The following is a 23775-nucleotide window of genomic DNA, read 5'->3' as shown; positions in this document are numbered from 1 at the left end:
TGGAAAACCAGAGTGTCGCCATTCTATCGATTGTTGCTTTGTTTCTGGATCGTAGAAATGTACCCAAGTCTCATCCATAGTAACAATTCGATTTAAGAAGTCTACATCGTTTTCAAATCGAGCACAGATCGAACGCGATGCTTCTACCCTTGCACGCTCTTGGTCAACATTCAATCATTTGGGGATCATTTTGCAGCATTTTTTGTCATGTCCAAATTGACGTGAATTATATGATGAACGCGTTCGTATGAAATATTCAGTGCTTCAGATATCCGTTTTAGCCCAATTGTTTTGAAGCTTGCAGTCCAATTTTCCACGGTCGCATACGAAGGACATTGATCACCAATGGTATTAAGGATATCTTCGTAAATCTGCTTACCTACTTGATGATGGCTAGTGAGTCCAATTTTTCGATTTTCACAATTTCGGTGGACATCTTTTTTCTTTTAAGTTATTGCGTAACTCTGGTTTACTTTTTTGACGTCAAACTTTACACTGACATTTCTAATAAGTTATTGTTCGTTGCTATGGTAACGCAATATTTTGTTTGTACATGGAATTGGTCTAGGCTAACTAGATATCAATACATCCTCGTTTGTGCGATATCCTCTCCTTTCTCTAATCTAAGCTACCCTTACCGGTAACGATCACGGAGAATTAGAGAGTGACCTTTCTTGTATTTATTGAGTTGGTTATAGCAATATGATTTTACGTATATGGGTTACGAATTTTGGGTTTTATTTTATTGATGGAGGCTTGTGCATCTCCTTCCAGATGAAAAATTTCAAAGAAATCAATACCAAATTGAGAGATGAAGTCTCGTTACTCATCAAGATGGTCGAGTGTGTTGCCTCTTTATTTCCAATATTCTATCAGCTCATCATCAATTATCCAGGTAATAAGGGAACAACGAGTTAGATGGTTGGGACACGTCTGGATAAAACACACAGTGGAACCTGTCTTTCTCCACTACGTCTAATCATTCTGGATGCATCTCTAGACTATGACACAAAAAATATTTAGCTCAATTCAATCATTGGCTCTCATACATACTATTATCAATTACCATCTTTAATTAAACAGTAATTAATGGAAATATAATAAATAATAAAATCTGAAAAACCCCGAAAGTATTCACTTTTCCCACTACCCTGGTTAAAAAGAATACAGTACTCGGACCAAGTTAATACCTATATTTTAATCCCCTTAAACGAGGAACTGAGTTTAATAAACTGAAAAAAAACTTACTTGAACATAAATAATTATAATAGTAAGACTGTTAGTTCTCACAGATAAATCCTTAAGTGTTACCAACAACGTCGTTGTTGTTGAGGGGAAGTGACTGTTGGCGATTGGAGACGAAAGCGTGAAGAAATCGAAACTTATGTTAACAAAAGTTTGAGTGAAGGTGGTGTCCCTAGACGAAAGACTTTGAAGAAAGGTGCCTACGAGCAGACGTCTGAATTCTTTTTTTGTGGTTTTCCCAGCTTCGAGGGATGGGCAGTCCTGTGAGTGGGACGATGCTACAGGCTAAGGCGCTTGAATTTCATAAAAACTTTAAAGACGGCGAGTGAAGGATGGCTGGACCGATGGAAGAAGATACATGGAGTAAGGCAGCTATATAATTAGTGGCGAGAAGCTATCACCAAACTCATCTGAAATCGCGGAATTTCAAAAGAAAATGGATCAAGGTAAGATTAACTTCTGATCAAATGTTTAAATCCGAAACGGGTCATAATTTTCGATGTCCAAGAACTGTGCAGTGGTGGTATTAAGGAAATCTTTCTCCCCCCTATTGTAACCTCGCTTATATAACCTCTAGATCAAGGGGTTCTAGAAACGATGAAGAGGATCTACTGCCGAAGGCTTCTCAAGTCACATTAAAAAATGTGTCATACTGGATTGCGTCAGCGTTCAAAAATCGAGGAAAAATTTATTTGGCATAGACGGACTATGCACGGGTCGAGATAACTCCCAAAATATACAGCGACAGACTGAAGGCAATCGACGCTGCTCTTGCTTTCATAGAGCAATAAGAAGAATGAACGCTACATGACTTCCTGTTTACTGCGTTGTCGCAACAATGCATCGTTTAAGTGAGGGAAGAGGTTATCTCAGAAGATGATCAGACTTTTTTAAAAAATTATCTGTTTCCACTTTTTTACAGGTATGTAATTGTGATTATTATATGTTTTTGCTTTCAATAAACCAGTTTTGTAACATTTCATGTCTTTTTTACCATAACTAAACTTAACCTTTGTATTTTCAGTTCTCCCGTATCCGAGGTGGTCTCGATCCCAATTACCTCTCATAATCAGAGTCTACTGTAGAAATGATTCAGACTTCATTATATTTTAAATTTGAAACATGTTCAGTACAAATTAATCTGAATTTTCACATTTTTACTATATCCTTTTTTCTCGAGATATATTGGTATTTGGTTTGAAACCCTTCCTCGGATACTAACGTAGTAATAAATGGATGTCCCCTAATAACATTTGAAGGAAAATCTTATGGCAGATACTACTAAAAACAGGGTGTACTTATCATTAGTCAATAGATATTGATTTTCAAATCGTATGGGGGTAGAAATGATAATCATGACAATCTTTAACGTTGTATTTGAATAATAGATTTCATACAAATCACAGTCGCTTTATAGAGTTAATTTGTTTAAAACTTATTTACATATAAGATTATATTTTATGATTTTTTCAATTTCAATAGTTACTAATTACGTAAGAATTATATACACACTGTTTAAAATATACAAAAAACTATGGAGAGTAAATCTCATCTGATATATTTATATCAACTAGGAGTTGATTTAGATTTTTTTCGCTGCTGTAAGTTTCAAGTTATAACTAAATACGTGAATTTTAGTTATTGTAGTGGAAAGAAATTTTCAATATTCTAAGTCGAACATTTCTCTAACTGCTTTTGACAAAAAACTATCTGAATGAACTATTTTTCCATATCATGTGAAAGTTTCTATAAAACATAAACAAACGCCAAAATTGTAAATAATGAAACAATTCATACTTCTATATAACAGGGTATAAAACTAATAAATAAAATATGGGTTGATGTAATGTAACATTTTGTATTTAAAGGTATCCATATTCAGTCGATATGCTCTGTAGCACAAAAGAGAAAAATAACGTAACAATACATTGAATTTTTTTATTGAATATGGTCACTTATGGGGACAATTTGGCTAGTCATAATCAACAATATAAAACATATGCACCAAGTGCCTAATAAATCCGAAACTAAATAATTGGAATCAAAAAATTACATTTCAAATGTGTGCCAAGCATCAGTGTTAAGAAAAATTACAAGGTGTACAAAAAATAATATTGTCTGAACCTTCTCATATTACGCAATTAAATAACATTTTACAATATAATAATTCAAAATTGAGCCATTTGGCAATTATTTCGGTTTCCCGTGGATTAATGACAATTGAAGTTAGTAAATACAATCATTATAGACACATTGAGTTTTCTGAGCTCAATAGTACAATTGTTTATTTTGAATTGGATCTAATTTAATTTAGATATTTATTAAATATAATGTAAATGATTGAGTTTATTTTAACAGACTAGTATTTAACAAGTTAACCTTACTTTTTGGAAAATTGTTTTAGTTAAATAATCAATGGGTGCATTTCACTAAGCACACACGATAATCACGTTTACGATTATGATCTTTCCCGCTCCACTTATAATTTGTAAGTTATTGAATTTTGACCTACGTGAACGTTAGTCATGACATCATAAGACTTTCTCTCCGCGACCACAACCATCGTAGTCGCTATTTGGAACGCCCAAAAGAATATTTCAAGTGCCGTGAATGCTTAGTGAAATGCACCGATTAGGTACGTTTCATTAATGCAATGACATATGTAATTACATCGAAAACAAGATCACTTAGTTTAGATAGTGAAGAAGTAACTAATGATTTGACAGTAAAGACCTAAAAAAGAAGATAACTACGAAATATTCGTTTTAGGGGATTGAATTCGGGAGTATTTCGTTTATTTTTTTCGTTCGATTTACAAAATATTATTAGTATTCACAATTTTATAATAGTATAATGTTTACATGTATGTTTGAGATGAAGCTATTGCTTCAATAGGTGCTCAAGAAATATCAAATTAAGCAGCAGCTTAATTATGTGGAAATCATACATCACAAATTTTTAATATAATCACATTCGTTTCTTGTAAATCATTACAGATTTTGTTATAGTAGCAATTGTATTAAAAAAATAGTTCACTTTTTGTTCCCATATATGGTTACTTGGTTATATGGTAATTGTATATGAAGAAGTATTAGAAAACTTTAAACGAGATAATAAATTACAATTTTTGAGAAAAAAACTAGTTGAGTAAGCTTTTCTGAGTATTTTTAAGAAATTATGTTAGGAAAATATATAAAAACATAATTATTAACGTGTAAAAATGTATTTAGGGGAGTTTGAGAATATAGAAAACGAATTAGAAGTAATTTGAAAATAAAATCACGGAAATCACCTCAATTTAAGAAACGAAAACATTTATTTGAGAGAAACATTAAAGCAAAATTACGTAGGTAATTACCGAAAAATGAAATACAAAAAATATTAAACTAACATGTCAGGAATATTGTCAGTTTGTTCACAAAAACTATTTTCTTGGTCTTCATCTTCCGTCACCGGAATTATCAATGGGCTTATTATGTTCGGATAATCTTTCCACTACCTGTTTGCAGTATTCCAGAACTTTTCACTCCTTGTCGTAGTGCTTGCCTAATAGGTTATCCACATTCCTTAGTTTTACTCCAATAGGAATTTGCTATTAATATATGACTGGCCTTTTCTGCACAGCTCGCCTCGGATAGTGATGAAGTTCTTTATACCACGCCGTATAATAAAACTTTTGCATTTATTAAATTCAAAATGTCACTTTGAAACTGGTTCCAGGATTTATTGACCTGCAGTTTTCCAATCACTGTTAGGAATATCGTAAATATTGAAAAGCTGTACGTTTGTTCAAGAACATTTAGATAATCTTTTGGCTTAACAAATTGGATCTTTTTTTTATTATTTCCTTTTCAATTTTTGCTAACATTCTATCCGGAGGAATGTATGAATGGCCCACCACAGGGAATACCAGCTCGATTGTTTCCACGTTTCTTATGTGGCAAGAGCTTAACCATTTAACAACACAGACAACAAAATAGTATTGATTAAGTGGATTTAGTGCTATGTGAAACTCAAATTAGATGTAGTAGGTGCAATTTGATTTTAAAGCTAATTTTTAAATATAATTTTACATTGGGTTTGGACCGTTATGCGGCCAAATAAATGAACAGGTCAATAGAAAGTATAAATTCCCACAGAATGGCGTTTTTAAGTTATTTTGACTGAAAATGGATTGGGTGGGCACTAGACAACTAAACTATAAACTATAAAAGATCAGTGGATGAAAAAGACCTGAATTTATTACATGTCGTAGACCTAGAAAGTTGAAAAATATATCGACACTACTATATAAAAATATTATATAAATTGCAACTGCAAAATTCATCAATATAATTACTCCATTACCATCATGATTGCTTAAAATTTCTTTCAACAACACAAAATGTAGATAAGTAGTAAATTTTAATTTATTATTTTCAAATTAACGAATCTAGTTGTTAATTTTTAAGTGATCTAACTAGATTTTTGATACGTCAATTTTTAAAGGACTAGCAGTAGGACTCGTTAGTGTAAATAGTATTTAATTTAATAATAAATATTAGTAAATAAATATTTACCAATATCTTTTCTAGTTTTCCCAGAATATATGACCACATTCAACATTTTTCCACACACATCTTTCTGTTTATAATATAGTTGTTGATAAATTAAAATATTGTGTTGCAGCCACTTTTCTTGGGAATAAAAAATATTTGATAACTAGATATTACGTTTTGGAAGGAAAACCTTAAAAAACGAGAGGATGGCTTGTCTGACACGCGTATTGATAACAAATTTATCGTTTCCAGAGATGGAAGATAAGCTCAAACTAAATGTTCTCAAAATAACCCCAGGTCTCTACTGGTTAGTAAATGAGGAGGAAAAGGATATGAATCAAATATAAATAAATTATAAAGTTGAAAAACTACACATAATTTTTTTGGTTTTTATTGATGATAAAAATAATTGAAATTTTTGTTCTATAGGAATCTCGAAGGATACGGTTATTTTTCAGTGAAATCGAACTAAAATAACTATGATATCAAAATTTGTTTCTAAAATTTTTAGAGATATGCAAATTGTAATATGACGAGTTTAGTGTAGGGTTCATTTCACTTAACGCTCACAACAATTGTAACTTTACAATCCATCTTGAATAAAATTTTATCCCAGTCAATACCAAATTTACCAAGTCACTTTATTTTTAGCCCGCAGGGCTCAAGATGTGTATTTCACCAACATCAATATAACGCTCACGGCTTTAAGAATTCAAAAAAATATAGTCACACACATAGGCATTCAGAACGTTAAGTGGAACAAGAATTTCAGCAGTCACAGACATCAGTATTGGGAACGATCAGTGGAATGTAATTCATGAATTACGTGTTTTACAGTAATTTTATTACACAAAATTTGTTCAGACTTTTGTAAATCATATAGTTTTATCGTTATTACTCATCAGACCACACATTGAGAACAGTTGTTCTTTTTAAAGGTTTGTAATTTGCTCTATGCATTTTTTAAAAAATAAAATGATTCCATAAAATCAATTGCGAGCATTGTTCTACGGAAACATGTTTAAGTAATAAAATCATTTGAATTTGAATCCAGGAGAACTTCCATATGAAAATTGATTAGATTTATTTTTGGAAACACTTCCACTATCATTAAATAGAAAATCGTCCGTATCTGTGGTTTCTTTCTTTTCCTCGACTAGATTTGACGTTTCTTCAAAAAATTCTTCATATTCTTTATAAATGGGTTGAATCTTCTTACCCGATCTAAAAAAAATAAATTTTTGAGTTTTTGAATTTAATAAAAACCAAATTATCAAACTTTATATAACAATAAGATCAAAAAATAAGAGGTTGATGGTATGTGAGAAACGGAACAATTTTTTATAGTATAGCTGAACATTGTTAGTTATGCCGAGTATCTAGGGTACACAGTTACTTTCTCTTTCTCTGATCCAAGGCAGCTATTTCGTTAAATTAGAAGTTGGTTAATCAGCTTACAGGATTAAAAAATGAAATATAGTCTAAAAAGGTTTAATAAATAAATGTTTTTTAACTAATTAATGAAAAACACAAACTGAAAAATAACTAATCATTTTTAACTGTCGTATTTCATTTTTTAACATAAATACAACCATACTTTATTTAGAAATAACATAGCTTCCTACACAGTCATTCAAAAAATAAAAATGAACATAAGACAATTCTTAAACTTTATCCTTATGTTTACTAACTAACATATAAACCTTTTCTTTTTTTCTTTCTAGCCTTCATTCTGGCAAAATCGTCAATGAATCAAATTATATTTTTTTCAGTCGTTTCATATTAGACGCTGAGTAACACCAAATGATTCAGTCTGTTTTCACCAGTAGTCGCAAGTAAGCGATTCTATATTAATGATAACTTGTTGAAGGCTTTTTCACCCGACGCTACAGTAACTGGTGGTGTGAATAGCGCATAACATAATAGCGACTGTAGTCCTATCTAAGCATATCAAGGACAGATGAAATGTGCCCACAAATAAAAAGTTTGGATTGCTTACAAACCTTAAAAAAATTTCTAGCTCTTTCCTCAGATCCTCCTTGCTAAGATCTGACGGGTATATAAATACAAGATCTTCAGCTAGTTTTATAGTTTGGTTCGTACTAGTAGACTCAGTGGGTCTTCTTTCAAGATTTCTACAACTGTTAAGACAGACGCCCCTGTACATGGATTTGTTGAAGCTGGTACACTCTCTGTTGGAAATATATCATCTGAACTCTCAATTTCGCGACTATTAATTGTTGCACACTGTATTTCTCATATTTTTTATATGTAGAACTCAATGTAGTCTGAGAAAATGTATAAATAAAAAAAAGGCTTCCTATGAGACCCTCCTGGGCCTGAGGAAATCTGTCTCCTTTGCCTCTCTCTTGGCGGCCCTGTTCCTTTTTACTGATATGCATTTAAAAAAAAAAACAAGAAAAGTTTTGATTATTTTCGTTCAAAACTCATAGCCGTAGCAACTTGTCTCCCAGATGGATCAGTGTAAGGGCTATTGACGTTTGATTTCGTTAACTGTATGTATTAATATCAGAAAAAAATGATTCATTTAAAATAATGCACAAACGAACATTCTACAAATGGTTATGGAGATAAAACACAGATAAAAATGAAAGTTGCTCGCTATTTCACGAAAAATGTCCAAATTTGCGGCCAATATCCCAAGGACTAATTAGCAAAATAGAAAAGCAATTTCCCGAGTTTGTTCATGTAAAACAGATAAAAAAAGTAGCTACCAATGCGGATTGGATATTATGTTGGAGTTTCAAGAAAACCGTCATAATTCTGGTCGAAAAGCTGCACTGTTCATTGTTAGCCACACATAAATTTTTCGAATATTAGAAGAAAATTAAATGCATCCCTATAAAACGATACCAACTCAAGACATGGAAGACGATTTCGAAAAGAAAACATATTTTTGTGAACAAATGATGGAAATGTTAGAAAATAATGTGATCCAATTAAAAGATGTTTTGTTTTCTGATGACAGTATATTTAAACTTTATCCTCATGTTAATCGTCAAAATTGCCGCTCTTGGTTTAAAGAGAATCATTACTGGATGAGAGAAGAGCATAGGCAATATCCTAAAAAAGTTAATGTTTGTACAGGAATAGTTGGAAATCATATAGTAAGTTCCTTTTTCCTTGATGGCAACTTGAATGAAATGAAATATGTAGAATTCCTACAAAAGAATGTCATGTTAACTATGATAAACTTATATCCTGATCCAGGCAACCCACAAGTTCCTGCGAATATGGTTTCAGCAAGTTGAAGTACTGCCCCACTATCAAATAAATATCTGGTAGTACCTAAACCAAATTTTTCCAAATCGGAGGATAGGGAGGCGCTTATCGATAGAATAACTAGCACGATCTCCTAATCTGACGCCATTTTTGTGGGGCATACAAAACTAAAACTCTCAAATTAAACTAATCATGCTTGCGACTATATCAGTCACGCTTGCGATTAGATCAGTTACGCCTGAGATGTTGAGTAACGTTAAAAGAAATTTCTATAGCAGATTAGCATGTTGCCAAAATAGAGCATTTTGAATATCTACTGTATTGAAAAAAATACATTATTTTTATCAGTATTACTTATTAATTTTTAGAGTAATGTAGCGAATTTGTGATATAAGATAATTCTCTTTTTTGAATATTAATTTGTATTGGTCACTGTCACATGACACCCTGTACATTTTTTTTTGAAAAAATGCTTATTTAAATATACAAATCTACGTGCCCAAACGTTTTTCCCAGCACGTCGTCAATTATTTATTAACGAATTTATTTCATGTGGCTGTTCCACACTGCATAATTCCTCCTAAATATGGATAAAACTTCAATTACAAGGTGATTTTGGATATTTTTTTCCCCTTTAATAAATATATATATATATATATATCTCTTACCTTTTTAAAATGAAAGGGTCGAATGGAAAAAAAGCATCTAAAACGTTATTAGACATGACAATACTGCCTTTTTCATCTTGATATATTGTAGGTAAAGTATTCCTTGTATTGTGTTCTATGATAGAATAACAATAGGCTATTTGATATTTCCTAGTGACCGCAGCAAAATTTTGAACAACAGCTGGTTGACAAACCCTTAATGGATTTAATCGTGAAGTTACAATTTTACCTAAGTTGAGACATTCCAAAAAGGTTATATCTGAAATAAAAATTCAAATTATTAACTATTTTCATTTATTGAGGAGGTTTTATTATCAAGGTGTAATATCCATGTTCTAACTTTGGAAACAATCGCTACAAATCCATTGTTATTTATTTGAAAAGTTATAATCACTAGCGTTGATAAACAAAATTTGCTCATAATCAAATTTTTACTGAAAACAACTTCGTCACGCTGGTAACAAGCATATGCGAAGCTTTTAAGCCAAGCCATTTCCCCAATATTCGCCTCCTAAAATCGACCTAGCAATTCATGTTCGATTGTTGTCAAGTATGAAAATCAAATGAGTAAATAAATTCTCATTGCCATATCTATATTATAGGATACCTTCAATGTTATGGTAAAAAATCAAATTCAATTTCTATTGTTAACATCTGGCTATAATTTTTATGGATTTCCTTTCATTGTTTACCAATAGACAGTTGACTAACACTGGATTTTCAATTAGGGGCTTGGAGGAAGAGGTTAACAAGCCACTAAGTCACATATTTGTAAATCGTAATTATTAATCATACACAAAATTTTTTCTGCAGTACTATATTTATACATAAATGTATCAAAATAATCAAACAAATCAAATAAACTATTACTAGGCAACAAAAAACTTTTTTGGAAAAAATGTGGCTTTTAACCTAATAGTTAGGCTCTATTAGAAAGTATCGTAAATAATGATTCTCTTAACATCACACAAAATAAACTGGAAAAAAAAACTATTCTCATTCGTCATCGTTAAGATCCATGATTCTATATTATCTTTGCATAATAAGTCGGTGGCCTCTAATTGAACATCTTCTATACCTATTGCGCGTAAAACCCATGAGAAATAGGAGGGACAAAAGGTAGTAATTCCTTGAGATTTTTCAGTTTATTTGGATTTATTTGAATAAAGGCTGAATATCTAAGAAGTTCTGAAAATGTTGGACAACTTGCCAGTTGAACACCTGGTTTTCCTAAATTTACATTTTTTTTTGTCTCTTATATTTGTTTTGCTTACATTTTTTTATATCTCCAAAGCAATAAAAATCTACCTGTGTCAAAACGGGTTTTTTATTTTTCATTCTTCAAGAGCGTTATGCCACTCATTTGGAGAGTATACTTGTTTCAGATATATTTTGTGCTTCTCATATTTTTTCATGTATCATCTATAGCCATAAACACCAGTTTTTGTTCTTTCCCCCACAGTTCTTCTGTTTGAGGGACAGTATGATCAATATATATTAAAATAACATTTGCTATTTCGTCGCTCCCACGCTTTGCTATGTGTTCTGGCAACATGAAATAAGGTAACAAGCCGCATAACCCATTACTAATGCATAAACATAAAGAAACCAATAGCTACGGTCACACTTAAAGAAAAAATCTACTGATTTTATTTTTCATCTTACTGAATAACGTCAAATTAAAAAAAATCTAGTAAAAAAATGAGGTGATAAGCCATGATTCACTTGAAAAAGTTACTACTGTCTTGCTTGAAAGCGACATGTTTTTATACATACTGTAATATCACTTTCTTCGTTAGATCCACTATCATAACTTTATTCCACATACACTTCATCCTTTACACTATCATCTGATCCGAAGTCCGATACAGAACTAGCAGAACTATCGCTGTTTCGGAGCACTTTACGCTTAACACCTGCTGAACTTATCGATACTATTTTAAATTATATGTGGCTTTTCTTCTTCTTGACCAATAAAACACAATTCAAATGGCTAGACTCAAGAACGAATCTTTTACGCTGCGTTGCCAAATATTGAAGGATTTGCGTGCAAATAGGTCTGGGGCTTGTTACCTCTATGAATAAATTTATTTCGTAGAATCTCAAGATTTTGTGAATTGTGGCTTGTTCTATATATATATATATATATATATATATATATATATATATAGAACTTTTACTATGTTTTTGTAAGACACTACCATGCATAAAATGTATATTGTATGGAAAATTCACTTACTTATATATATATATATATATATATATATATATATATATATATATATATATATATATATATATATATATATATTTAATGCAACTTTTACTATGTTTTTGTAAGACACTACCATGCATAAAATGTATATTGTATGGAAAATTCACTTACTTTTTTTTGAAGTAACAAAATCCTTATGCCTGAAGGCTATAACATAAAATAAAGCTTGACAAACACTGTAAAATACTGAATGAGCTCGAATATCTGAATTAACGTATTCTAAACCATCTTGTGCTAAAATATAACTGTGTATCCATTCGGCTAATTGCTGTAATGTACCCTTTAGCATGCTGCAATTGAAAGTAAAATAGAATAAATAAATCTCTCTCGACATAAAAAAACAATGGATTGTATCAACATTAATAAAAAGTAAAAAGATTTTATTTCAATTTAAGTGAAGTACAAATTTTTAAAGAGGAGATTATTATGGTTATCACCAAAGTTTTAATTTATTTAAATCCAACAAATAATGCTTAAAAACTATCACTGTAACCAAAAAGATGAGATAGGGAATTCTCCATATTGTATGACCAAGAAGCTCCTCAGATGAGAAAAAACCATTTCTTTTGAATTTATTATTAGGTAGAGCTCATGGGATTAAAAAAACAAAATAGCAGAATTCGAACAAGAAAAAGAGAAGAAATTAGCTAGAAAAACGATACAGATTCATGTTTAAGATACCGATTATAAGGAAGCTCTAATTAAAAAAAATACAGTTTCAAAATTAGAAACAGAACATTTGAAACTTGAACTGGAATCTTGTAACCAGAAATCGATTAATATTATCTCAATAACAATAAGCAAAAACAAGTAACTGATATCATTTTTTAAAATGAAGGAAATTTTGATAAATATTTTCAGATATAATATATGGTACAATAAAAATTAAAGAAATAGAAATTTTAGTATACAAATATTCGATAATAAATTCATTTGATAACTTCATCAAGTTAGTCTGAATTAATTGACAAAGAAAGATCAAGAAATTACTTTTAAATCGTCGCAGAAAAAAAATTAAAATTGAACATTTGAGTTCAGACATAGACATTTTGAATGCTATTGCTCAGAGAAAATATATTTGTAAACAAATGGAAGTAAAACACAAGATAATCTTTGACTGTGACACAAGTGACATAAAAAAATGAAGTACATGTAAATTAGAAACTCAACTAAAGACATTAAATAAGCAATATAGTGATCCTATAAATAAAAATTTTATTTATAATATTTATTTCTAAGTACCTACAATTTTTAACGACAATTTTTTTTGTTTTTCTTTTGTTTCAAACAAATTCGATGTATTTTCAATTAAAAAAAAATTTTAAGTAACCAACTTTTTTCATTCAAGCATGTTCATTCGAGCATTTTCAATAAAGATGTATTAATTAATAAATATATTTTTTTGTGGAGATTCTTAGCTTTTTACACAACTAAACATCATTCAATTACACAAATGTTTCCAAAATTTATGAAATGTATATTTTAGTAATAATACATATTCTATATTTTTTTTATAGTGGCAAAAGAAACAGTAGAGTAAATATCTATAAAAAAGAGCATTTCAATTTAATTTGTTAACAAGAATTGTACATTGTAGTCATAACATGTTAACAGTCATTAAATTTAATTTCAAAGAGAATATGGATGATTGACTAAGACAAAACAAAACAACATATTCACCTAAAAAATGCACAGCTGTAAGCCCTCATCAAATGATATCACATGATACTCGCCACACTTTGCCGCTTTGCTGACATCATGTGCTATTAACATTGGATGAACAAGATAGATTTTTCCAGATCAATAAAGTTGGGAGCAGAAGAGCAGAAAACCAAATTACTTTTAACATATTTGAAATATTGAAAACGAGATTTAGTACAAAAACAAAAATTATTTCGACTAAAACACAATACTCTTATATTTTGTCAAAAAATTCCAACAAATTTTATTAAAAAATAGTGAACTAAGGGCTGCTGACACGAAAATATAGCAATTCTTTGCCAAAGAGATGAATTTGTTAAACTATTATAATATTAATAAATCATTGTTAAGATATGAGCAAAGATATAGCCTTATTTTTTAAAATGAATTTTCTTTGATATTGTTTAAATCTTTCAGAAACCTTCATCAACTTAACCAGTCAAACATTGACATTTATTGAATCCTTAAGGATTCGAGACATAATAAGTTTATAAATGTCCAATTATTATCGTACAAAACGAATCAAGAAACTCCTATGACTCATATTATGAATAAGTTCTATGAATGTAGTTACCCAAGTTATTAAAATCTCCGAATTATACTATGAATTTCAAAAGCATGTTACATACATATGTTTATGTGACAACAGTTGTTGAATAAGTGCTAACTAGAATGTGGTAACATTTAGCATTGTGTTTAATTGGTATTGTTTGTCTGGCAAAAATATATTTACTGCACATGAAATATGTTACATAAAAGAATACTTACGCTAATGGGATGAAATTTCCTCTAGCTACCAGACTAGCAATATAGTTAACAGCGCTCTGTCTTAAAATCGGAGCTACGTTAAGATTACAAACTTTTTTCCATAAATAATTCAGAAATGCTTCCGATATACTATGTTTAAAACTACCCAATAAAAACATTGTAAATTGTAGGTGGTGCAAATTATAAGTGGGCAATATAATATCATCAAATATATGCAAGATATCAAAATACAACTTTTTTGTTTTTTCCCAATGCAAACCTTCACAATCATAGCATTCGGAAATTAAGTGATTGAAAATTTTATCCAAACATATGTCTAAAGTATGTGCTAATTCGTGTCTATTAACTTTAGTAAACCCTGTGGTTGTTGTCTTAACAGATTTTGAATCCTCATCCATTGCAAATATATCTTCTTCGGAATTAAGATATTTTTCTATATCCTCTTTTGGTGCATTAACATCCATTATAATTAATCTAAAAATATAAGAGATAATTGTATTAAAATATAGCTGTAATGTTATTAAATTCGGTCTATATAAGTGAATGAGTTAATCAAGAATTGAAATGAATATGTCGGATACGGAAGAATGTTGGCAAAAATTACAAAACGGTCACTCTTGATTTTAAAATGCCCATGTTCTACTTCCCAGTTGATAGGAATTATGTCACTTCAGAAGTTCACGTTTGTCACCTAAAGACAATTACCAAGTTTGTGGAGGAAACAGGAAACTTTAAATCGACCGACCAAATTAATTTAAACACCAAATTATAGTAAGTAAACTGATATATTTCTTTGAATTCTTAAATGGCAGTTTACTGCTAATTCCGAAAATTTTGCACATTTTGTTTTTGTGAACCCAAAGAGAAGTTAGAATTTGTATTTGTTTTTTAAATATTTTAAGGGCATTATGATTAATTCTCAAATCGGAACTAAGTTGCCTAAAACTAATAGTAGCGTCAATATGCAAAACAGTGAGTACACTCATTTTGTGAATCAACTTCTCTCGATTCCTCTGATTCTTCAAATGGATGTTTATCCAAGATTTAGATGGAACAGATACTACGCCATATTTATTTTAATAATGAGAAACTTTTTTTTTAATTATTAACAAAGGGATTATTTGATACTATTTGCTGTAAAGTACAACTCTGTCACTAATTGTATACACTGAAGCTATCACGGGAAAAAAATATTGACTAATTATTCTAATAGTTGCAATGCCATGAAATAAAAAAAAGATTGTGGCCACGAAATATAAAAAATCACATTAATAATCTAGCTTCAATATATAAACAATACCAAACTAAGTCTCTTGTATCGTTTTCAAATATTTTAATAGGAAACAATTTGCTTTAAAATGGTTAGGTTATTATTTTATGATAATATAAATTAGAACATGGGTATTTTAAAACAAAAATTGACTTGCTTTGTAATTTTTGCAAATATTCTTCGCTCTCCCAAATAATCAATTGGGTTAATAATTAAGACATTCAGGGTATAACACAATAAAAGCACATTGTTCTAAGGAACATTACTGAGGATGTGAGAAAAATTAGTAATTTTAAATAAATGACCTACACGGAAATGATATATTAAGAGAATTATAAATATAAAAATAAGATAAAAGATTTTTTCATGGTAGATTAAAAAAAATTCTGTATTTTCGATGGTGTAATTTATTACTTACTTGGAAAATATTAACCTTAAAATTTCAGGTCTTAGAGTTGGTTGATATTCTAGAATCCAAAGTAGATTATGAACATACACTTCATGAACATGAGTAGATCTATTATAATATGGGAATTGATTCGATATGGAAGACAGAAACAATTCTTTACACCTAAAATAAAGCACAAAATTATTATTCTATTAAACCTACTGAACATGATATGTAAATTAATACTAAATATGAATATTTCCATAAAATATTGCTGGTTTTTAGGCTCTCTAGATCTAATATTTTTGGATAGATCCGTCTCTGTCAGTTGGACTAGGCTTTTACTGTTGTTCTATCTTTAGTTTTTTCTTGTCAGCATTTCACTCTCACCCTGTGTAAGTCCTGTTTCACTTCCTTCCATTTTGAGATCAGTCTTCCTTGTCTTGTTGTTCCATCTGGCTTCCAATGTAGTATAAATTATGTAATGACTTTCTTGCCGCTTTTAAATATCCTCAAGTTTTATTCAACTTTAGATATTATCTCAGCTGAATATAGCAGAATTGGTCTAATCATTGTATTGTAAATTTCTGTTCTGAGACTTTTTTGTTTTTGTTTGTTTGTATTTAATAATTTTTTTTGGATTTCTTGCTATCTTATACCGAGATTTTAACAAGGTATCCAAGCTACTTTTCCAAATTGTCTTGTTCCTATTTTGTTCGTTCCAGTCATATTTTTGTTTTTCCTTTGATTATTTCGAGTCCCATCCTTTTAACATATTAAATATACTATTGTTTTGTTGTACTGAAACTAATGAGCAGAAATTGATTCTGTTTATTTTATTTTTAGTATATTAGCATACTTTATACATTTTTGCATAATTTACTGGAATTTCAGCACTCTAAATACATATAAGTGTGTTGGAACACATTCCGGCTAACATATTTATTGGCAAAAACTTTTTACTTGTATTTTGTGGTGGTACTTCTTCTACTTAGCCAAATTTAATGTTTCATATTACAAATGATTATCATATCATATCATAAGTATAAAAATATTTATAATGAGAGAGATTGGATTTGGCAAATATTGCACAATGTCGTTTAAATTGTAGTACCCTTAGATATAATTTCCAATATTATTATGCATTCATAACAAGCAAACTTATTAATTGATAAGAAATTCATTTTTTATTTCTCAGACCTATTTATATCAATTTTCTTATATTAATCAGCTCGAATTTAGCTTTAAATGTACTACGAAGCACAATTACCCATGGATCAACTCAACAATATTGAAATGTTTTACAGGCTGATAGAAACAATAGCTATCAATTCTATACAAATATAAAGAAAACTTGCTGCAACTCACATTGGGACTATAGCTAATAAGATATTGAACAAGGTATGGATGTGTAAATATTTCCCACAATCCTCATCTGTGGGCATTCCATCTGGCCAATCGGGTTCAACTGGACCTAAAAAATTATGAATAGTTCATACTCTAAGTGATTATAACATTAAAAAAATAATTTCTCAATAGCAAAGAGCCTTTATGATAATAGAGTATGAGGTGTGATCAAAAATATAATAAATTAAATTAAAAAAAGCAATTACTGTTTGTCAGTCTGCTACTGTAGTGAGGTTGTGTTGTATCATAATACATGGATCTTAAAAATGCATAACATCAAGCTTTGTTTCAAGTTAAATATGTTAAAATCAGTCTTTGGTGATAATACAGTGAATTTGAAAAATGGCCATAACCATTTTTCAAATGATTCAATTAAGAGTGATTTAAAAGTGTTAATGAGCCAGTCAAGGAGGAACAGTTGAGATGTCCTCCTTAAAAACACATTGGAATGTGTTTATCTTTGTACAGATTTGAATTGCACTGCCAAAAGATTTACCAAAGGTACTGAGTTCTCAATAGAAAATTTGTGACTCACTTTGCTTAAATGTTTAATAAATCGAAGTTAAGCCCCAAGGTCATTGTGTCTTCAATACTGAGGGCATATTGCAATCATTCAAAAGGAAAGAGCTGAAAACTTAGATTTTTACAGAGGGTACTGGAAGGTTTTCTTCATCATAACAATATTCTAAAAATTGCATTTGATTCTCGAGTTTTTGGCCTCTATAATCTTCTTGTCTCTTCACATCTTCCTTACTTGCCTGGTTCTTCCCAAAAATTAAAAAAAGTGATTTTATGCCATCCTTAACACTGAGGAGGCCACAACAAAACAGAGGAAAACAGTTTATAGAAGAGCTTTCTAGAAACGCTCCAGTCATGGATGCAACATTGGGATACATGCATTGCTAACAAAGAGCAGTGATTTGAAGAAGAATAATTCAGATTTTATAATACCTTTCTTTCAGGAAACAAACGATAGACATAACCGGAATTATTTTTTAAATGCTATATATTTACAAAACAACCTTATTCCCTTCAAAATATTCTCCATTACAAGTAATACACTTGTCCCAGCGGTGCTTCCACTGTTTGAAACATTGTTTGAACTCATCTTTAGAGATGGCTGCAAGCTCCTGTCTCGTTCTTTTCTTGATGTCTTCAATGTTTTCAAATCGCCCCTTTTCATGCGTGGAAACAAGAAAAAGTCGCACGGAACTAGATCAGGCGAGTAAGGTGCGTGAGGCAGCGGAACCATATTATTTTTAACCAAAAACTGGCTAACAGTGAGGGCTGAGTGTGCAGGTTCGTTGTCATGGTGGAATTACCAGTTACCTGTTTGCTGAACCGAGCTCCAAGATATTCCACTGATTTCAGACAGTTGATCAATTATCTGTCGACGGTCTGTGCGCACAAGCTCTCGAATTCTTTCAACATTTTCATCGATTCGGGCAGTTGATAGACGATAGAGCGAGGTTTGTCAACACTCGACATGTCGCCATTTTTAAATCGAGAAAACCACTCATTCACTTGAGTTTTCCCCATAGCATCATCTTTGTAAGCAGTTTTCAACATTAAAACAGTTACAGTAGCGTTTTCACCAAGTAGAAAACAAAATTTCACAACGGCACGTTGTTCACTTAAATTTGCCATCATAAAAAAACGAAGCAGCAGTGAAACAGCACTAGCAAAAACGGTCACTAGTGACGAACAGAACATGGCAGGTCAACGGCCCGCACGGCACTGAACTAGCGACGATTTGCGCTAGGCAGGTCCTAGCGGCAGAAATCAGTACTACAAAAGCTCCACCCATGGCAATGCTATTCCAGTTACTTTTGAGTACCTCCTCGTATACATATTAAGGAGATTAATAGAAAGTAAAATAGAACAGGGAGAAGAACAATCGATATGAAAGATTCATTCGACTCAATAGATAGAAAAACCGTATGGAATAGTATGAGAAAAATGGAAATCACTAGAAAAATAAAGAAAGACAACAAAAGGAATATATGAAAACGTAAGAGGGAAAGTTCAAATAAATGTAAGATCGACGGACTTTAGGATGAAGATTGGAGTAAAACAAGGGGATAGACAATCCTCTTCTATGTATACTTGTCATTGATAGGATGATAAAAACAATAAAGATAAGATATATGAACTGGAGACAATAATTGGCTACAGAAATCTAGAACTGGTAAAAATAGAAAGATTAGTATTTGTAAACTACTTATATAGTAATTGTAAATACATTCAAGTAAATGGAAGAAAAAGTACACATGGATAAAGACAATTGAAGACCGGAGAAGGAAGTAAATATCAAGAAATGCAAAATTGTAATAAATCAAAAAAGAAAACATGGGCAAGATTTAATAATGAAAGGACAACGAATAAATAGAGTGTCAACTTTTGAATATCTGGGAGTCATTTTCACAGAAGATGGTAAAATTTATATAGAGGTAGCAAACAGAGTACGAAAAGCAATGGGAAACATTGAAAGAAGGCAGAAACGTAGGTAGATCACCAATTTATACCATACTAAAAGACATTTCTAGTCCATCTGCATATGTTAAAAGGCAAATTATGTTTGGTTGTGCAAGTAGTGCATTCAATTTGATAATTGACAAAGGTATGCTGGAGTAGATAAAATCATGTACCAAAGTCAAAGCTTGTCAAGTTTTGAATAATAAAGAATGGATGGTTGAAAAATCAAAATTTTATATGCTAGAGGAGCATATGATCCGAAAAAATTTGAAGTGCTCATATTTGTGGTGTGCTAAGTGGGGTCCGGCTTTTTTTGTCTAGACAATGTCTAGAGATAAATTTATAGACATACTCCAATTCATACATATTATTTAAAAAAAAGAACGCAGACTGAAGACAGACAAATTTGCCTTGATTTCAAAAGTATGGGCAAAAGAATAGTCAGGCTTCTTATAAACCTGATAACCCATTGTGCTAAGTGTAATAGAAATGTTTGTGGAAAATGTGTTTTTTGTAACAAACTTCAGTAAAAATAGGTACCTATGTAATCAACATCCATAAATCTAGTGTTATTCAGATAATTTTTTTCTGAAAAAAAGAAATAAGAGAAGACTTAAAAACAAAAGTATGCAACTCGATAACTGTACCCATGTTAATATATGGAAGCAAAACTTGAGTAATGAACAAAAAGATTCAAGCAGCGGAAATGAAGGAACTGAGAAAAATAGCAGGAAAAATGAGGGTGGATAAGATAAGAAATGAGGTAATTTTAGAGAATCTCAAACAGGAACCAATAGGGAACAAATATGTTAAAACTGGTGCAGACAAATAAAGAGAGAAACATCACAAAGCCTAATAAGAAAAGTGACAGAAGCAGAAAGATGTAAGAAAAGCAGTAAAGGAAAACCCAGGAGAACATGGATACAAGTAGCACAGGAAGGGAGAAGACAAAAGGAAAAAATACAGCATATGAATGAAAACTAAAATCCCAATACTCTGACCCTTGAAAGGGCATAAAGAGTTCCAAAGATGATAATACCTTCCTACTTTGTTTTTAATAAAATAATTCAACATATGTTTTGATCATACTTCATACATAGGAATATCAGAAACCGACAAGAAAAATACATCACATTTTTATAATATATATAACTGTATGTTTTTTAATTGAAATTCTACTGCTAAAAAACGTGCAGAAAGCAAAAAAGATAATGCTGAAAATATGCTAATGTATAAAATTTTGCTACGATAATATGCTCTGAAAAAATTGTATAGTTAGTTAATTCAAAAAATGAAAGTTTTAATTGAAACTTACTTGGCCAAAATAGTCGAACTAGCTTTTCTATTACCATCTTGGAATGATAGTTATGAGCAGACAATAGATCAACAATAAATGTTTGATATTCTGAAACCACGGCAACACTTTTGGTTATCCATTCTATTGAAATAAGTGCTTCTACAAATAATCTCAATGTTTGATTCAGTAAAGATATACACTCTGACGCTTCTTTTAATAAAGCAGAAATATCCGAATCTGTGAGTTCGGCATCTCTAATCATGATGACTAACTGTTCATATTCACGAGAAACCCCATTCAATGAGAACTCTTCCAAAATAGACTTTACTTTTTCAGAGTGAGGCAACACAAATCTGACCTTTGTAGGTGTATTTTGTATTTCACTTAATCTACTTTTTAAAGTTTTTGATTTCTTAAGTATTGAAGAAGGTGTATTTGATCTGCTTAAACTTCGGCGAGATCCCTTTGAAGACATTTTTACTATCACTTTTTATAATAAATACTTACAAATTTGACAAGAATAGTATTTAAAGGGTTAATTTAAACGCAGATTATTGTTGGTTTTAGTATGGCAACTTAAAATTGAAAAAAATTATAAACTATTTTAACAACTTCACACGTGCTTAACTTGTTCAGTCTTGAATTTTAAACGTCAATTAATTACTCCATTTAGTACAAAAAGTCTTCTGTCAAATAGCTTTGTTCGCTGGTCGGTTTCACAGATCACTTACATTGTGGTGGTACGAGAGTGTAATTTCCCGACACGGCACTCTCCACTATTTACAATAACTGACATTGGTGTTGACACTTTTCGTTTAGCTAACCATTACAATTTACAATCATAGAAAAATTTTTGCGGTTACAATATAAGATATGTACAAGTATTATTAGGAGTATGGAGTGTAGAGAGGAGGAACATCTCTGGGTTAAAAAATGTGAGCTGATTTTTGATGGGTAAATAAGTGGCGCTGATTATAGAGGGTATTCGCTTGAATTTTACGCGCTGATTTGAAAATAACTGTATAGTAATGCTTTAAATAATGCACCGTGATAATGAAATTAGTAGTATTAAAATAATGAAACGATTAACAAAACAGAATCTCGTTAAATTAACTTTATTATTTAGCTATTTATTTGGTTAAGATAATACATATATTCTAATATGAAAAAAAAAGTAGAATCATGTAACAATAATGAAATAGTATAAAAAAAACATTTTGGTTGATTAAAATAAAATATTGAATTTTATCCGTAACTAATATAATAATTATAGCGATAATTTAAATAATTGTGGTGGGCCATTAATTTTTATAAATAAAAGATTGCTAGTGCGGGAAAGTAAAATTATGCAAATTTTGACCTTATTAGATAGTTTTTTACTTCTGAGATTATAACTATTGTTACTACAGGTAAATAAATATTTACGAAATAATCCCTTAATTAAAATTTAAACCTTTTCTAGCTTTTTGTAGCATTTTTAATTTTTTGAAAATATAAAATAATACAGATATTTTTTATATAACCATGTAATTGTTACTCAAACGTCAAAGTTGTTTAAAACGTCTTGGAAGTGACCGAATAAATGCAATCTTCTTCTAAATTAAACCACATTAAACCGAATCCGATACAATAATGTTAATGGATTCATCCGACGAAGAACTTCCCAAAGCCATTTTGAAGGCTGCAAATGAAACTAATTCCGAGCTGTTACCTGCCAAATGACTTAAAACCGTTGCCGTCATCGTCATCTTTATGCGACCTGCAACCGATGCCATCCTCATCGACGTCATCTACCTTCCAGTTGAAACCAAATAACTCCACTGGACCGGTAATTCTTACTAGTCTACAGAATACAACAAATTGTGTTTTCAATATTAATATTTATAATAATTAGTAGTTTTTAGTTAAAGTTTTGTATAATATTATGTTTGTTGGAATAAAATAATTTTAGAAAAATGGGTTGGTATACTTTTTTGTATATACGGTCGTAGAAAAAATAATGTTCCTATCACATGACCACTTGCCCGAACTCCGTTCCGCGTCGTTCGGGACAACTGCAGTCGCGTGCGGGAAAGTATCACTTTCCGCACTTGTTAGGAAAATAACTATTTTCTTAATGACGTTAACTGCGATTTTTTATCTTTACCGTAGTAAGAAACGGATGTGGAACTTTGAACAATATTCCTTTGAAATATTTACACCACGGGTTTTAGATACCCCTAAGTGCTGTATTTTGTTACAAAAAAAGCAACCTAATTTTTCGGATTCGGAAAGTAACCAAGGAAACCGTCTTTTCTTTTCTAACCACATTTCCGCACTCCAAATATTAGGCCACGAGACTTCGTCAGAATCGTTATCATTATAAGTACTTGTTGACGTTGACGTTGATGCTATGGCTGCAAGTTCAACAGATTCCAGTTGATCAGCGTTGAAGTTGGTGTTGGATAATTGGCTCAATATTGCATTTTCCTGGGTCATTGACTCATCTTCGCTGCTAGTT

The 23775-nt window shown here is 30.8% G+C and overlaps 1 protein-coding gene across 2 annotated transcripts; it reads right to left on the bottom strand.

Annotated features, from left to right (window-relative positions):
* Positions 1 to 2605: 2605 nt before the first annotated feature.
* On the bottom strand, positions 2606 to 22061 carry LOC130895223 (RNA polymerase I-specific transcription initiation factor RRN3). Of its 2 annotated transcripts, XM_057802416.1 has the most exons (8): positions 21294 to 21961; positions 17465 to 17570; positions 16127 to 16279; positions 14439 to 14912; positions 12081 to 12259; positions 9695 to 9953; positions 7787 to 7975; positions 2606 to 7007 (listed from the first exon to the last, which is right to left on the bottom strand). In XM_057802416.1, exons 1-8 carry the CDS (start codon positions 21748 to 21750, stop codon positions 6818 to 6820), a joined length of 2007 nt encoding a protein of 668 aa, XP_057658399.1. In that variant the 5' UTR covers positions 21751 to 21961; the 3' UTR covers positions 2606 to 6817. The 2 variants fall into 2 exon arrangements, with proteins under 2 accessions (XP_057658399.1, XP_057658400.1); XM_057802417.1 differs by lacking the exon at positions 7787 to 7975 and having other exon boundaries at positions 21294 to 22061.
* Between the last annotated feature and the right edge of the window lie 1714 nt (positions 22062 to 23775).

This window comes from Diorhabda carinulata, chromosome 6 (genome assembly GCF_026250575.1).
Source record: "Diorhabda carinulata isolate Delta chromosome 6, icDioCari1.1, whole genome shotgun sequence".
NCBI classification, from domain to species: Eukaryota; Metazoa; Arthropoda; class Insecta; order Coleoptera; family Chrysomelidae; genus Diorhabda; species Diorhabda carinulata.
This window is presented reverse-complemented; position numbering and strand designations above follow the sequence as displayed.

Bases quoted from the DNA above. Each gene is read 5' to 3' on its own strand.
- LOC130895223 (XM_057802416.1), bottom strand. From the start codon at position 21,750: ATGTCTTCAAAGGGATCTCGCCGAAGTTTAAGCAGATCAAATACACCT. The intron at 16,280-17,464 runs GTGAGTTGCAGC...GCTTTATTTTAG, and splicing joins TTATTAGCTATAGTCCCAAT to GTGTAAAGAATTGTTTCTGT. The intron at 7,008-7,786 runs GTTTGTAAGCAA...TATTTTTTTTAG, and splicing joins GAGCTAGAAATTTTTTTAAG to ATCGGGTAAGAAGATTCAAC.